The 18264-nt window shown below is 35.3% G+C and overlaps 1 protein-coding gene across 1 annotated transcript; it reads right to left on the reverse strand.

The window, feature by feature from the left end:
* Positions 1-9308: 9308 nt before the first annotated feature.
* On the reverse strand, positions 9309-10838 carry LOC143631134 (uncharacterized). Its single transcript, XM_077099981.1, has 3 exons — positions 10716-10838; positions 10541-10630; positions 9309-9563 (listed from the first exon to the last, which is right to left on the reverse strand). The coding sequence occupies exons 1-3, from the start codon at positions 10836-10838 to the stop codon at positions 9309-9311; spliced, it is 468 nt and encodes a 155-aa protein (XP_076956096.1).
* Between the last annotated feature and the right edge of the window lie 7426 nt (positions 10839-18264).

The following is an 18264-nucleotide window of genomic DNA, read 5'->3' on the forward strand; positions in this document are numbered from 1 at the left end:
TGACAAGTCAAAACTACGATGTTACAACTGCGGTGAGATGGGTCACTTTTCGCGAGAATGCACGAATCCGTCAAAGCCAACCAATGATATTCGTGTGACAGAGGTGACTGAGGAAGAAAACAGCAAAGCTGCTGGAAAAAAGCATGAGGTGCATAAGCCAAGCAGCTCAGCTTAAAGGATTGGAAATCATCCACACAAGGGCAACTCAAGCTCAAACACAAGGGCCCTTGTCTCCCAAACGGAGGTCCAAGTTGGTGTGGATTGGGATGATCAATTTCAAGAGCTGCAGAATCTTCTCAACATGGCAGGCATGGCTTTCACGACAAATAAGAAAGCATCCACATCCGCAGCTGCAAGTTCTGATGAATCACCCATTGATGAGGTAAATAACAATCTTTGTACTCAAGCTTGCATAAATAAGGTCACATATTATAGATATCATCAAGACGAAGTTTTGAAAGAAAATGCAAAACTTTGTCAATTAAATGCTGAATATGTTAAAGTTGACAAGATCTATATTGAAAAGATAAAAACTCACCATGATGATGTTGCAAATCTTAAACTTAAGAATTTCATAAAGGAGCAAGATGTCATCTATTATAAGAATATAATTAATGAGTTAAAAGATGAAATTAAGAAATTAAAACTTGATGCTTCTGATAAAAGAGAAAAAGAAAAACAAGTTGAAAGATTTGAAGCATCATCCGAGCAATTGGATGATCTTATTGGAGCATAGAGAAGTACTAAAGTTAAAGCGGGGATAGGATATAATTATTCAACGGTACCTCCACCGAGAAATGATAATTACACTAGTTTGCCCCACTTTAGCTATAATACTTCTCCAGATGAAGAAATGGAATATGGAATTTGTAAACTACCAAAACCAGTGAAATTTGTTTCTGCTGCCTCTCCATCAACTGCTCCAATTCCATCATCTGATAAGTCTAACGTCAATGTGTCTTGTGTAGCAAGTGTTGTAAATGGTGATTGTGGGAAGGTTAACCAGGGTTGTAAGACAAAAGGAGAGTTAGAACCCGTTTTGAGTCTTGTGTGGGTCTAACAAAAACAATTAACAATCTTGTCTGTAATAAAGTGTGTGAGTCAATGTTAGGAAGTTTAATGTCAGGATCAAAAGCTATATTTTGTGAAACATCTAGTGATGACAGTTGTACAAATGATTGTAATGAAAGTGAATGTTCTTCATCTGATTCAGAATGTGAAACTATTTTTGATGAAACAATCGAAGCAAAGGTTGATGAACAGAACAGTCCTAGCAGCCTATCAACTGATCATCATGTTGACAGCGTGACTTAAGAAAAATCTAGTTTTGAAAATGAAAAACCAAGCACATCTTGTAAATATGTGCCATCAAAGACAACTTCATTTTCTCAAAATACTAATTATCACAACAGTTCTCAATCTTATGATCAGTTTGATAATGGCTACTACTATTCTCAACAGAAACCGAGGCATTCAAACTATTTTGCTTCAAAATTTTCAAATGTTCATCATTATCAGACAAATACAGGTTACAGACATGTTAACCATACCGCATCATCTTATCCCACATATCTCAGCGATTAGGATATCTATAACTGCAATCAAAGAAAATGCTGCTTTGTTTGTGGCAATCCGTCTCATCTTGCAAGACATTGCAAGAACTGGCATAAGCAACAAAGAGACTTCAACAGTAAGTTTGGTCAGACATTTCCTAAGTTTCCTGCTCAAACTAAGAAAATGCCTCACCAAACTCACACTTCAGCCAGTGAGACGAATTTCAGACCCAAAAGAACTGACAAACCCAAGAAACCGTTCTGGCTAACCTAAAGGGAACGGAAGCGGTTAGCGAAGGGGTCTGAAGCTGAAAAGCCTAAAAACCCTTCAAAGGTTTTCACTAAGGCAAATCAAGAAGATTTTGTGGTTAAGCCTAAATCAAAACGAAGGCAATCCAGAAAACCATTTCAAAACCTGACAAGAAGGTGAAGTGTATTAGAAGTGACAACGGAACAGAATTCTGCAACAAAGTGGTGAATGAATTCTGCCACAACAAGGGAATTCTTCGCCAATTCAGCGCACCTTACACTCCCGAACAAAATGGGGTGGCTGAACAACGAAACCGTACGTTGGTTGAAGTCGCTCGAACAATGCTGTCATTTTCAAAACTACCATTGATTTTTTGGGGTGAAGCTATCAACGCAGCTTGCTTTACCCCGAATCGCCTGCTTTTGAACAAAAGACTGAACAAGACTCCGTATGAAGTCTTCTATGGAACGAAGCCAATGGTAAATTTCTTCAGAACGTTTGGATGTCCCTGCACCATTCTCCAAACCAATTCTGGAACAACCTCCAAGTTTGCAGAAAAGGCGGATGAGTGCTATTTTGTTGGTTACGCTGCTGACAAATGTGCTTATCGAGTATACAACAAGAAAACCAAAGTGATCTTGGAGTCTTTCAACATTGATTGGCAAGAATTGAACCCTACCGATGCACACAATGGTCCTGACTGGATGTTTTATTATAAAGGTTTGTTCAAGACGTTTTGTGGGGTGTATATGACTCCCACTGTACCAACGGTTTCCCTTGTTGTTTCTGCACCGGTTCAACTTGCTGATGATCAATCTATCATGATGCATTATGTATTGAGAGATCTTGGAGATATTGATATAGCTGCTGCTGCAACTATACTTAATGTACAACCTGTGGCTAATCTACCAGCCCCGGTCAATAATGTGCAGCCCTCTACAGATACCACCGAGATGCTTGTTGTTGAAGACATCACTGATTCAGATTCTGATTCATATGTGTAAGCCGACAACGATGAAAATGTTCAAGTCGAACAAGCAGAGCCACCTCCTGCAGAACCAAGTGTGGTGGAATCCGTCCCCACACCTCCCTCGAAAAAGATAATCAAGGTCCTGCAACGGAGATTGATGCATCAAATGTGCAGGTTGATCCCCTCTCAACGAAGCCTCTGATAACACCGATTCAACCTCTATTCCAGCCGTTGTTGTCCCATTCTATGACAACCTATGGGAAGGTCCCATTGCTCCAGAACACTTGTTGGATCAAGAAGAAGGTGAAATTGATCATCAACCAAGTGCTTCTGTCCCTACGACCACTGTTTTCCATCCCATAGAGAGCTTAACCATACAGCTAGAGGCAACACCAGTCGAGCATGTCGAGCAAATTCCACAGTTACCGATCCATCGTCGACATCCGACTGAGAACATCATTGGAGATCCATCCGCTGGCATTCAAACACGCAGCACCTCTGGTACTATTAACAGATGTCTTTTTGCTTGTTTTATTTCACAGGTGGAACCCAAGGACTACAAAGTTGAACTGAAAGAGAACTCCTGGGTCGAAGCCATGCAAGAAGAGTTGTTACAGTTCAAGAAGTTGAACGTTTGGAGGCTGGTGAAAAAGCCAGAACATAAAAAGCCGATCGGAATGAAATGGGTGTTCCGAAATAAGAAAGATGACAAGGGGTGATCATTAGAAACAAAAGCCTTGCTTGTTGTGCAAGGCTTTTGGCAACGTGAAGGTCTTGATTACGATGAAGTCTATGCAGCGGTAGCCAAACTAGAAGCAATTCTCATCTTTCTGGCGTACGCCTCGTACATGAACTTCAAAGTGTATCAAATGGACGTGAAGATTGCTTTCTTGTACAAGAAAGTAAAAGAAGAAATCTACGTCAGTCAACCTCCAGGATTTGAAGATCCACGTCATCCTGATCATGTTTACTGACTTAACAAAGCACTTTATGGTCTTCACCAAGCACCTCGTGCATGGTATGCCACACTGGCCGATCATTTAGTGAAGAATGGATACAAGAGAGGAATCGTTGATCAAACTCTCTTTGTCAAGAAGGTCAAAGGTGATCTGATTCTGGTACAAGTTTATGTTGATGACATTATCTTTGGGTCCACGAATGAGAATCTGTGCAAGGAGTTTTCTGAGATTATGCAGAAGCGATTTGAGATTAGTTCCTTAGGGGAGATGACTTTCTTCCTGGGCTTACAAGTTGAGCAAAAGAAGGACGGGACTTTGATTCACCAAGAAAAGTACGTTCATGACATTGTTCAGAAATTTGGATTCAAGGACTCAACAGCTTTTATGACACCAATTGCTACGCGACCTGTTCTCGCTCCTTATCCATCAAGAAAACCAGTCGATCAACACCTCTATAGGTCCATGATTGGTTCACTGATGTATCTCACTGCAAGTAGACCGGACATCATGTTCCCTGTTTGTTAGTGTGCCAGATATCAGTCAGACCTGAGAGAATCACACATGACAGCTGTCAAGCGTATTTTTAGATAGTTGAAGGGTAGACCACGTTTAGGTCTTTGGTATCCAAAGGAATCTCCCTTGGAACTTCATGCTTACACCGATAGTGGTTATGGGGGATGCAACTTGGACAAAAAATCAACATCATGTGGATGTCAATTCCTGGGAGATCGGTTGATCTCATAGCAATGCAAGAAACAAGTCACTGTGTCCACCTCCACAGCAGAATCCGAGTACATTGCCGCATCCAGCTGCTGCTCTCAAGTGATATGGATCCAGCATCATCTGCTAGATTACGGTTTGAATTTCTATGGATCCACGATCAAATGTGATAATGAGGCGGCCGTTGCTATTGTTAAAAACCCGGTCCAGCACTCTAAGACTAAGCACATTGACATCCGAATACACTTTATTCGTGACTGTTATGATCATAAGCTTGTCGATATAAAAAGGGTCCATACTGACTTTAACTTTGTAGATCTCTTTACTAAAGCTTTTTGTCGTGCCTGATTCTTGTTTCTCGTTGAGTCATTGGGCATTATTTCTTTTGAGTAAAATTTTATCTTTAGATTTTAAAATTGTAAATATTTTTCAAATATGTCACAATTTTAGAGGGAGAAAATGAGTTAACTTTAACTCACCAAAAAGATTTTAAATTTACTCTTAGAAAAACAAAAATTAAGTCACTTGACTTAACAAAAAGTTTTTTTACTACTACTATTTAATAATTTTTAAGAAAATTCAAAAAGAATTATCCCGTTTAGAGGGAGTTCCTTCGTTGAGGGAGTCGGTTATTCAAAATTTATTCAAAATTTTCAATTAAGAATTTTGATCCGACAATTTGGAAAGTGATAGTACATGGGTATGTATTGATCCTAACGCATGAAAAGAGTAGATCAAAAGGCTACAAGGTCGTTCATCAATGTGTAGATAGGCTTGACAAACAAGTAAGTGTTGGGTGATATAAACTTAAACTCTTGCCGTTTCTAGTGGCTATACATTTAAGAAGCGGTTGCATGATTCCACTAAAGTCATATCAATGAAGGATGAAAGGTAATTATACATGTCATACCCAAGCCTCTCTTTACCTGATCACAGTCGTCTTATGAAATATGTGTCAATTTTTCATTTTCTCATTGAGTCAAGAAAAGCGTCATAGAAAGGCAAGAAAAAGAGAAACAAAAGGAGATTGCGGATGAGAAGGAAAAGGCAGACTTAAGGAAGAGGGTGCAAGTGTTGGAGGAGTAGAAATAGCTGAACGACACCCTGACTGAAAATCAAAGGCTGCTGATCAACACTCTACATACCAGAATTCAAAATCATCAACTGCTCATGAACCACGAAGCCTTTCAGAACGCAAATTTGAGGGTTGATCACTCGAGGCTTGGCGATAGAGTGGCCACACTTGAAAGAAACCTGGCTTCTAACACTGCGCTTGAAGCCAATCTTTTTAAGAAGATTGATGACACGATAACAAAGTGGGATGTGGAAAGGGAAGCCACCCACTCAAGGATTTCAGCTCTTGAAAGTCAACCAAGCTCATCTGATGAACTACTTGCTGAGAACTCAAGACTGAGAACACAAATTGAAGCTCTTCAAGCTAGACTGGTCGTGCAAGAAAGTTTAAATGAACGCCAGGCAAGACTCAATGAGGAGTTCATCAACAAGCATCAAGCCACATCAAATGCATTTGTTGGGTTGGAAGACCGGCTTGATGCTGTGTTCAGGAGCTGGAGAAGGTCAGGAGAGACTTCTTAGATCAGTGTTGAACAACCTACCGCGGGACCAAGTATGTCCTGGCGAGGAGTACAGGTTGTCAGATTTGAGGATGAGGCGACTGTTGGTCGGTTGGTACAACAGGGCAGCCAGTCTGGTGGTAATGGTGGTGGTGATGAAGGTGAGAAGGAAGATGAAGATAAGGAAGATGGTGAAGACGATGAGGACGACAACGTACATGACAGCTTTGATGATGATGGTGATGGTGATGAATGTGGAAACGGAGGAGATGGAGGGGCCGAGGCAGTAGGAGGTAGAGGTGGAGTTAACACTCAATCACCTCCACACACTCAACAAGATGTTCAAGACCCTGCTGCTCACGACTCGGCCGACAAAGTCAGGCAGCACGACTCGGAGATTGACAATATGTATAAAGATCTGTTTCCTGATGATTTTGCAGGTGTTATGGATGATTTTATTGAAGCAGGAAAGAACTTGGAGCAATATTGAACAAAATACGGAAGAGGCAGTAGAAGAAGACTACCTCAACTACTCGCCAAATCCAGACACACCTCCAGCTCAAGTTCAAGCTTCAGAAGCTCCTGCAACAAATCTCGTCTCCAATCCAGCCGCCGACGTGACACAAGCAACACTGCCTCATAAAGAAAGACTCACATTGTGTCAAGTCGTGCGTGTGCCCGCGTGCTCAATTACCCTTATCATGACGATTCGTTAATTGTCTATGCGAAGTATGATAAGCGGAACAGTGTTTGGGCAATTAGAAGATACAGCGAGGATCTGATCTATCTCAACCACCACCAGTTGAATACATTACCAGAGCTTGACCTCAACTACTTCAGAAAGGCTGTGGGTCAAGGAGAATACGATGATACTCTGGAAGGCTGGGTCAAGACACATCTGCATCATCAATCGAAGGTGAACTACAAAGATTTTGAAGTGAACAAGGGTCGCCAGTTCAAGAACCCACGAGAGATCGACCCAACTACCGGAGAGCCAAGAAGCATGAGGAGATACCGGGCGCCAAAAGACTGTCACGAGATATATCATGGCGAGCCCTTCCTTCCCAACACTCTATGAGACTTCATTGGTTGGGAATTTGATAATAAAACAGGTGAGGCCGTCATTCACTGTCGTGATATGTACGAGATTCGAGTGTTTGATGAACATGAGCTAATGGGATTCCACATTGAAGATGTGAAGAAGCTCTACAACTCACCGCTTGGGACCGTCGAGGACATTGGTCGTCGAAATACAGACCGGATAGTTGAAGCCTTCAACAAGTTCGTCCGAAGACTTGTTGAACTTCCACTATCCGAGGACGAATGCTTGGTCTACGACACCGACGGATTTCAATACTAAAGACTAGAGGGAGATTGTTAGATCCATTTTATTTATCTAAGTCTTTTGTAGTGAATGTATGTATCTCATGGGTTTTAGTAGTTAATTTTGTATGTATTAGCCCAAAGGAAAAACTTGTAATCTAGCCCATTAGGCATTTTGGAAATAAAATCTATCTCTCATGCATGCTCCTCTATAAATAGGGAGCATGCCATGAGAACATCCTTTTTTTGCCAAATTATCTAACACACACATACTTTCCTTCTATTACTTTCTCCCGTCTCTCCCTCCTTCTCACTAAACCCGAACATAAAACTCAAGATCCGAGACCTCTTGGTTGCTTAGTGTGACTTCCGCTAGCACTAAGTTTGGTTGATCTAAGAACGTTGTTAGATTCACACGCCACGGGACCTACACGTATATCACAAAAACACAAAACAACCCGCTGCAACATACAACATCCCACATAGCGCCTTATTTCTTTTTATAAATTTTTCGGTATCATAACGAACTTTGTCCATAACAACCGAGCGCATGTTAATGCACCACCGCAACGCGGCGGGTGCAAAACTAGTTAAATTTAATTCCTGAACATTGCCCGCCATTAGTAAAAGAGTGGAGTAGGTGCTTTTCAGACTCCACACCATTAGCAATGGAATTACTCTATCTTTCATGTGATCTTGCAACGTGGCTGAAGTCCACGCCATTTCTAATGGAGGGTTAAACCTTGTACCTGACAAAAACCTTATATTCTCTGGATTTTCTTACACCCTTATTAGATTCAAAAACCCCACGCAATTAGCAAGGGAGGTAACCCCTCTTTTAAAAAAAATTATTTTCCAGCCCCCAACTGATTAAATAGAAAAAAATTGCCCCCCTTTGAAAAAAAATTCTTGAAAGCACTATGGACATTGGGGGAGTCGTAAAAATATTTGGACACAACTTATGATAATGGAGGAGTAAATTAACATTTCTGTCATTTTCCTATCCATAATTTCATTTATTGGATGTTTGATGTAACAATTCATTCTAGATTCAAATAGTTGTTCATGTTACTAATATTCAACATTAACGCATGCATAAAACTATTTTATAAATTAATAATACCTTACAATGTTATATGTCATATTCCATATAGTTTGACATATTTACAAAGGTTTTATATATTATCAAATCAAATCATATTTGAAAGAAAAGGTTGTAGAGTATTAAAATTCCCACAAGTATATAAAATAATATGGCATATAAGCTTTTTTTTTTTTCGAGTTCTAACAAACTGTTTAAATCAACTTTTAATCCATTCATATATTTAACGTATTTACAACTTCATGTATATTAGCTATGAGTTGATAAAAAGAATACTTTCACTAAAAAACGATTAACGGTAAAATCTCAAAATATTACACGGGGAATTAATGAAAATTACAATATTTAAACGTTAAACAAAATACAATCAATAACACAATCATCATATATTGTTAATACAATTACAACTTTTTCATTAAAATTACAGGAATTATAAAGCAAAACATTACGCAATGAGTCTACAAATAAGAAAAAAAATTCCTTGTACACTACATTTATAGTTGTATTGGTCAGATTACATTGTTTATCAAAAATCAGAATCTTGAGCCCAAACCTGCTTGTAAATCTTGACAGGTGACATATAGATGTCCATGTGAGAATACGGGTTCTTTTAAGTACAAACCAACCCGAGATAATGATTGACCTTGACTTTTGTTTATGGTTATCGCAAAATATACTACAAGGGGAAACTGTCGTCTTTGAAATTTATATGCTATTTTGTTGTCTGTTGGAGTCAGTGGTGATCTATGGATCAAAACTGTATGTCTAATGTTAGTTCTAGAAATAATTTTTGCTTCAACTACACGAGAACCCAAAGATATAATTTGTAGTCGAGTACCGTTACATAAGCCTTCTTTCTAGTAAAGATTTCTAAAGAGCATAACAGGAAAACCAACTTTTAGCACAAGCTTGTGGTTTGGTAGTCCAGATATTCTTAGACCATTAAGTAGTTCAGGCGAGTATAAAGCTGCATCAACCATGTCATTGATATATTCTGAACTACATATGGTATATGAACTTAAGTACTCGACTTCATCACGTGGAAAAAACTTGAGCAAACTTTCATTAATCTCATCAACAATTTCGTTTGTTGGTGCAAGTATGGCTCTATCCTGAAAGTAATGTTGGTTCTCGTAATTATGTAGAATATCAGGATATACAAGGTCAAAAAATTTAGATATAGGATCAACAGAATCTTTTATAAGTAGATCGTCAGGTTATACGATAAATAACCGTGAATTGTTTCATTGCGATCAAATTTTATTTACTTTATTTCGAATGGCATTTCATGTATTGAAGAAAATTAAATAAAAATTTAACCACAAAATAAAAAGTTTTGTCAAAGAATATAAACTAATAAAATTTGTTTCGTTTTGGTTTTCTGATCCATCTTATTTTAGATAATTTTCTTTAATAGAAAATATTCTTTGCCAACAAAAATAAAAGTGAAAAAATAGAGTTTAAAAAAAACCTAATTTGGTAAATATTTTCGAATCTCCTCATTATGTTATATGACTTTTTTCAAACCCCCAATTTTAGTAAAAAAAATACAATTTTTTTATTTATATTTAGCATAATTGGTCATTGAATTGATAAGGAATGTTTTGAAAGTTCAAATTGGGAAGAAATCGAAATTATATGCACATAATATGCTAAATTAATAGGATGTCAATATAAATGAAAACAAAAACCTTTATGTAGCCATTAAACTTGCATAAAGCTGTATCAATTTAATAAATGTATACTTTTTAATTCACATGTGATTTATCATTAGTTCAAAGGTGAAGAGTACAACATTTTAAAATATATCTACTTTACTAACTCATTGTGACGCATACCTTCAGATTCATAATGTCAACTGTCAACTTAAATATTATTAGGAGCATCATCTTTGTTTCATAACATAATTGAATCATTTTTTTTTACTAATATCAAGGAAAAATACAATTACAAATTACAATTAAATATAAAATATAAATTCATGTTATAAATGCAATGTATGGTAACATAGAGACGTGACCAAAGCAACAACTTATCAATTTATCCTATAATATTCAGTTTAATCACTAAAAAGAGTACTAAGATTAACCTTGTATCTAGAGCGTAGCAAAGTGATAAAACTAAGGTCATTGGAGCTAAATCTTGTGCACCTAAACCGATTACGAACACAGTCGATTTGCTGCAACAATTAGTTTCAAGTCAAAACTCAAAATACAGACATATTTATATGGAGTACAACTATTTTACCACTATGTACAACTTACCAGTTTTTCCTTGATAGCATTATAAGTGACATCATCGCGAACACCAACCCCATTAGTATCAACATGAAAGCAAGACGGAAAGATTGCAACAACAAAAAAAAATAGAGGGTCAGCACTCAACATAGACGAAAAACAATATAAAAACAGTAGGTTAATCAATTTATAAATGTAGGCGACGGTGGTGGCGATGAAGGAGGCGACGGCGGTGACGAGATTTTAAGAGAGATTGATAATGGGTTAAAATAGACGAAGGTGGAAGAGAGGAATAGAGGAACGGTGATGGCGATGGCGTAGGTGGCTACGGAAGAGAGGAACGGCTGTTGGATATGAACTAGAATTAGAGTTTGATGAAAAGAAAGAAAGAATTAAAAAAATGAACCCGGTTAGTATTGTTGGGGCGTGTTGAACCGAATGAGATACCATTTTTTAAAAATGGGTTAAAATTTGTGAGAGTTTCTAAGAAGATGATAAGTGACATATAATAGTACTTATTTATTTGAATAGTATAAGATATTTGAATAGTATAAGATGAGTTGATAAAAAGAATACTTTCACTAAAAAACGATTAAAGGTAAAACCTTAAAATATAAAATACCCTAAAAAATTTGCTCGATCATAGTCCAACCGATAGCCACCAAGAGTTATACTCAGAAACATATACCCACATTAATTTGTTCCTAATTCGTTTATCGAAGATAATATATATACAAAAAAAATATAAGTGTGTGGAATTGTACCTTTGTTGTGAATTTTGCTTTAGTGGCAACTCGAAAACCGAATGGAGGGTGTAGGAAACTCTATGGAAACGTGGATCTGATTAGGCCTTAATGTGGTCGGCGTTCATTAAAAAACCCAGGAATACGATTAGGGTTTTAGTGGGAGCATTATCTTGCTGATAACGTGCTTGAAGTAGCATAATAACAAAACTATATATAGACATGTAGGGAGAAAGAGAGATTTTATTAATAAAGTGTGCATTGCAATGAGGTATAATAAGATGTATATATAGACGAAGATAACTTGAACAATAAGCCTAATTTATATTAGGTACTAGTTTTAGATCCCGTGTCACACACGTGATAATTCAAATTATAAAATTTACAAGTAAAGCAAATAATTACATAGTGTATAAGAAAAAATGTATTACATCTATGCTCGTATCTATACTATGTGTACATAAATTGATTTTACTTATATTACAAAACAATTTTTTTAAATGAACTTAATAAAAAAAATGTTTGTGTAAAAACGTACCCGAGAATGCTTCTTCCTATTGAAAAGTTCATTCTCATTGTCATATATGTATAATTGAAAGAATTTTGGTTATGAACCAATTTCGGAAACAAGACTTCTGATACAATGGTAGTTCTAATCACTCAGCATAAATACAAAATGAGCGTTACCTTTATTGATATATTTATCAATTTACAACACAACAAAGGAAAGAAGAATATTAAATTGTAACGATGGATGTTCTTCAAAAACTATGTTTTTCTTAGCTACACCATAAAAAAAGATTTTGATAAGTTTCAAAGGGTTTTTCGACTTCGTCATAATAACAACATAAAAATAACATGTTAACTCATTCAATTTTGTGAATATTTTGTTTCATTTTAGCATAGTTTTGCATGACATGCTTCCCATACAACGTTCTGATCACCATTGAAGGAAAAGTTAATGCTGATATAAATATTTCAAATTTGATAAAAGTTTACGGCATTGATAGGCATAGGGATGACATGTCGAAAGCGTTCGCACTTTTTTCTTAAATTTTAATAGTCAAGGGAAAAATAGTCAATTTGCAAAATCCCAATCCTTTTGATTATTTCAAAAAATGCCCTTAAAAATAAATTTGAAACCTGAATCATGTTTAAAATTCTAACTTTCATACTTTTGACATTTTCAAGTCAACAATTTGAACCCATAACAAATTTGACGATAAATATATTTGCATTCTCAAACTTTTAAAAATACTCAAATTTTTCATTTTTGACCCGTAACAAATTTTGACCTAAATGTAGTTAACTTGTACCAAACAATCTATTTACCAACTTTTGACCTATAAAATCAAATTTAAGTTTCACAAAAAACCCGAAACAATCTTTGATAAAAAAAAACTAAGAAATTAAGTATGATAAACTTTGTTATGCCTGAAAGTGATTCATATATACTATCCTTACATTTTAACATATATATAGTTTACTAAATTAACCAAAAAAATAAATGAATATATTTAAAGCATATAATTATAAATTATAAATTTATGACAATTAACAATAATAATAATAATAATAATAGATAAATGGATTGATTTTAAAAAAATTGATCGACTTTTAAGCATATATTTATAATTAATGATTAAATTACTTTGTGAAATGAAAGTATATTCGAGTTTTGTTTTTCTTTATAATCTTCTAAAATATACATGGTACAATATGTGAATGATAACATTTAAAATTATATTCTTTTCAATATTTGAAAAACGTGATTTGTTGCTGATTTTTGGAATTCATCATGTATTTTGAAATATATAGTAAAATAATATGTTAATATTTATATTTATAAAAATATATAGATATAATATAAATATAGTGTAAAAGGAAAGTGAATAATTATTGATATATTACATATATTAGGGTATCTTAGTTTTGAAGGGAAAAAAATTGTGAGAATTAACCAAAAGATGACACGTGCTCACGTTTATTTTACTTTATTAGAATAGGTAGATTAATAACCACCATAATATATATTTATAGCATATTAGATTTTGACCATCGTATTACGGTGGTTGTTTTACATTATTCGTTTCTAATATTTATATATTTTTTGGATTTTAATTTTATTTATTGTAAGGAAGTTAATTATATACTTAGGGTTTGATGATAAAAGTGTTTAATAAATAAATGAAATGTTATAACCCGATTTAAAAGCTATCTGGGTTTTGTAGTACCCATGACCCGTTTATTTTTTTTTTACTATAATATTGTTTCTTAACTATGAATAATATCTTAAAAAAAACTGATATTATTTTTTAGCATATTCCTATTTTATAGGATTTTTATATCAAATATTTGGTGTGATAAATTTTTTATTTTATGAGATGTTATAATCCATTTAAAGGCTATCTTGGTTTGTGAGACCCATACCCGTGAATTCAGGTAAAATGCATAAGAAACCTCCATTTACAAATAAAGCAATATGATGAATTAGAAGAATGTAGGAAACAACCCGAGAGCTTTTAAAGGTTTTGTTTATATATACTTAAAATATGAGTTAGTACAAAGACATAATATCTCAAACATTACAAGACCTAATCTTATCATTTCACTTTTTTTGCCGTTAGTACAAAGACATAATATATGAAACACTACAAGACATAGTCTTATCATTTTTCGTACGGCTGGGTTGGGCCAGATGGCAATGACCTTTAGCCATTGGGTCACCCCGTACGAAGTAGCTAGGAATTTTATGTTTATTGGCCGTTAAAAAAATCATTTTACGTCTTCTTTCGTTTTGTACCTTGAAATCGCTGCCATCACTTATTCACTGCACCCAACCGGTTCAATCAACTAATTTCCAGCATTCAAAGAGTTTTCAATTTTGTTCCATCTCTACACTCAACCTCCAACTCTTGAGTTTAGTTATAAAAAGACTAAGTGGTTTTATGTTTCCCAAACTAAACCCCTTCAACCGGCCGCCGGTGTCGGCTTTGAGAATTCACGTGCCCTGGCTGAGATGAAAAAAATATGTCCCTTAAGCCTTAACATATTAATAATGTATAAACATTTTTTTACATGATGATTAAAGTTTTGACAATACACATAACAATTAGCAAAATTATTGTATCATAATAAGTTTATGACATACTAAATATGCTAATAGCTAGCTGAGGATTTATGAAAGTCTTCTAACATTCTTGATTGCAAATTGGTGAATCAACTTTTTGTAGTTTATGCTCTCTAATAATCCGTATATTTATCATCGACAACCCGCAAAGTCTTTCTTGGGGCATTGTGGATCGTAGATAAGATTTCAATAATACAATTTCCAAAAACTCTTTTCTGCATATGTTACTGTGACTACTGGTGTCCAAAGTCGACGTTGTTGTTATCCCACCTATTTGTTTAATTTTTTATATTTATTTAACTTCTATTGATTAATTTAAAGTAACGAGTTTTTTTCAGTTTTTAATGGATCTATAAGTCTTTGAGAAATTTAAAAAAGCGGGTCTAAAAGGTACAACATTGCTTTCTTAAATCCAATAGTTGCAAAGTTTCAAAAAAAATCCAAACAATAGACCGATTATAATATTTGTTTAAAAAAGGCAAATTAGAAATAAAAAATCCTAACTTTTGTGTATTGGCCGATAATAATCCTAACTTTAAAAATCAATACCAGCGGTCCCACTTTCAACTATTTTTGTCTCAATGGTCCTCCGTTAAAAAACACTTAACGCCGATATGTTTTTTCCAAAGTTTCAAACTGATGTTTTATGGCTTTTGATTGGAAGAACGAAACGATTCGACTGATGTAAAACTTATCTCAAAATTGTGATTCAAATGACTTGATTTTTGTTAATTGGAAATTCAAACATTTGAATTGAAACATTGTTTCGTCGCTTGGATAACAGATTCGAGATAAGTTTTACATCGGTCGAATCTTATCGTTCTTCCAATCAAAAGCCCTAAAACATCGGTTTGAAACTTGGGAACATAACGGCGTTAATTGTTTTTTAACGGATGACCATTGAGACAAAAATAGTTGAAAGTTGGGACCGCTGGTAGTGATTTTTAAAGCTGGGATTATTATCGGCCAATACGAAAAAGTTAGGATTGTTTATTTCCAATTTGCCAAAAAAAAAAATAATAGAGAGTTGCATCACTCTGTTGGATGAGAGTTGCTCATGTTAAATTACTCCAATTACTTTGAAACTTCACCAACGATTGTTTTGCCCATTGGTGATTGATGATGATTGCTAATTAGCTATTACGGTTTGCAACGCATTAAAATTAACACAGGTAACATTTATAAGCATCATTCTGTAAGTTGGATGAGAGTTGCTTATGTCAAACATGTTGACTTCATGCGCATGACGCAAATAAAAAACTTTCGCAAAGACATCAACTGGTACCATGTGCTCTGTATCTCTTCCACGTGTCCTAAGAAACTGCATATACAAAAGAGAGCCACCAAATGGCACCAAAATCTTTTGTATCTACATAGTCACTATATTTTGGTAAATACTACTAAATTAGTACAAATCTTAATTTACTCCTAGACAAGTCACATTATTGTTCTTATTTCTTGGAAGTACCTAAATGGACGTACAAACATTCTCTGACGTTTGACCTTCCCTTTCATCTCATTTTGTTAACTTTCCATCCATCACTAACTTGCTCACGATCAACAACCGATACAAATGGCGGGATTGCTTCTAATGACGAGTTCTTTATGAGCTCATTCAAAACATCGCTAATATTCGGTCTCCCATTTCTCTCTCTTAGCAAGCAATTCTCAGCTATAGTAGCTAGTTCCTTAACTGATTGCAAAGGAAAGGGAAACTGACCATTGACCTAGGGTCAAAAATCAGCTCTAACTTAATTACCATGTCGTAGGAGTGGTTTCAAGATTAATAGGGGGTTTACCCGTGATTAGCACGTATAGAAACACCCCGTAACTCCATACGTCACAATCCATTCTAAAATGCCCAGTCCAAACATACTCGTAAACTAACATCCGGTAGGTCTGGTCTCCATCTTCTTCTGCGCAGATCAGTTGTTCAATTTGTCCAAGAACGTTGACTTCAGCCACCCACTGCTCATGCCCCTTCATCACAATAACCAAATTTTATTAAAATAAAGAAGCAACTAATATGATGTTTAAAAGTTAAAACTAGAAGTTTAGAAAACTGGTTATCACCTAGGTCAGTTGCACCTTTATCCTGGCCTTTGAGGCTAAAAGTTGCTCAAGACGCGGCTCGTGCTTTGGCTTACTTGAACCAACAAAATCCTAGACCGGTGCGTTTATTTGACCAATCATATGACTTACAAGGGTGTGCTCTTTTTATTTTTTTTTATCGTTTTTTTGTTTATGGTTTGTAGATAATCTTTCGAGATTTTAAACCATCCAACATTCTTTTAGACGGCGAGTGGAACGTTAAGCTTTCAGACTTCGGCTTTGCTCGGTCAGGTCCTTCAGAGGGACATACCCATGTCACAACACATGTATATACACATTTAAAAAAAAAATAAAATAAAGGTTGGGCCATGCTTATAAGGGCACAACCTACACAATCGATACATTTAGCTAAGCGGGTTCATGCCAGTTTCGAGCAGAGCCTGAGAATCATTTAAAAACTTTGGGGCGAAGACTGCAGTAGTTTTGTGTTGAACCCACAAACACATTTAGCTAAACATGTCTGGTTAGGATTGATCCCACCAACTTATCTAGCTAAACAGGTTAGGTTTGTCGACCTTGACGGGTACATGGGTTGATCCATCTAACCTGTTTATTAGTTTTAACATTTAAGAGATTAATTTTTTATGCCATAACTTAAACCGTTTTGAGTTTTTATGCAAATAAATATATTTAAGAGTAATAATATCCGAAAGTATAATAAAATTATATTCAGGTAGCGTATGAATACACGTACGTGTCGTGTTCAAATTCATGTGTCAAACTCCATACACAGATATTAAACTTCTTTTTGACCCCTTACTCTTAAGCCACTAATATGCTAAACTAGAATCTCTATCCAGACTTATGGATCACTGGACTTGGACTACATGTTACTCACTTACTCTTGGATACAAACAATAAAGAATAAAACGTTATGATTAATTATTTCAACATCATGAATAATTTTTGTTGCAAGGTTGTAGGAAGATATGGGACCGTGATCCCGAGTATGCGCGGACCAGGCATTTAATTAGAACGGATTGTGACGAGTTACGGGGTGTTTCTATACGTGCTAATCACGGTAAACCCCCTATTAATCTTTGATCTCTGTTAAATATATATATAGTTTTGTTGAAAAAGTAGTTCGGTTCGATTAGGTTTTGTAAAAAAAACTAGTTTGGCCCGATTAGTTTGTTGAAGTAGGAGTTCGGTTCATATAGTTTTGTTAAAAAAGCTGTTTGGTTCGATTAGTTTTGTTAAAGTAGTTTAGTTCGATTAGTTTGTTAAAAAGGTAGTTCGGTTCGATTAGTTTTGTTAAAAAAAAGTAGTTCGGTACGATTAGTTTTGTTAAAAAAGTAAGTTCGGTTCGATTAGTTTTTGTTAAAGAACTAGTTCGGCCCGATTAGTTTTGTTAAATAAGTAGTTCGGTTCTATTAGTTTTGTTAAAATATATGGTTGTTCGGTTCGACTAGTTTTGTTAAAAAAATATTTTATATGGAAATTTATAGCGATGGACTAAAACTAAGCACCAACCACAGACCAAAGGAACTCATAAGAATCTTATGAAAGGGCACATTGGTAATTTCAACTTTTCCATGGATGGAAGTTTAATAGCAGGGACTCATACAGTTTATTTTTTAAACCATAGAAA

This window comes from Bidens hawaiensis, unplaced genomic scaffold, assembly GCF_021521415.1.
Source record: "Bidens hawaiensis isolate Kalapana, Puna unplaced genomic scaffold, B.hawaiensis_p1.1 tig00005944_1, whole genome shotgun sequence".
NCBI lineage: Eukaryota > Viridiplantae > Streptophyta > Magnoliopsida > Asterales > Asteraceae > Bidens > Bidens hawaiensis.

Bases quoted from the DNA above. Each gene is read 5' to 3' on its own strand.
- LOC143631134 (XM_077099981.1), bottom strand. From the start codon at position 10,838: ATGTTGAGTGCTGACCCTCTATTTTTTTTTGTTGTTGCAATCTTTCCG. The intron at 10,631-10,715 runs GTAAGTTGTACA...TAATTGTTGCAG, and splicing joins ATGCTATCAAGGAAAAACTG to CAAATCGACTGTGTTCGTAA. The intron at 9,564-10,540 runs GTTAATCTTAGT...CATTACTTTCAG, and splicing joins TGCTACGCTCTAGATACAAG to GATAGAGCCATACTTGCACC.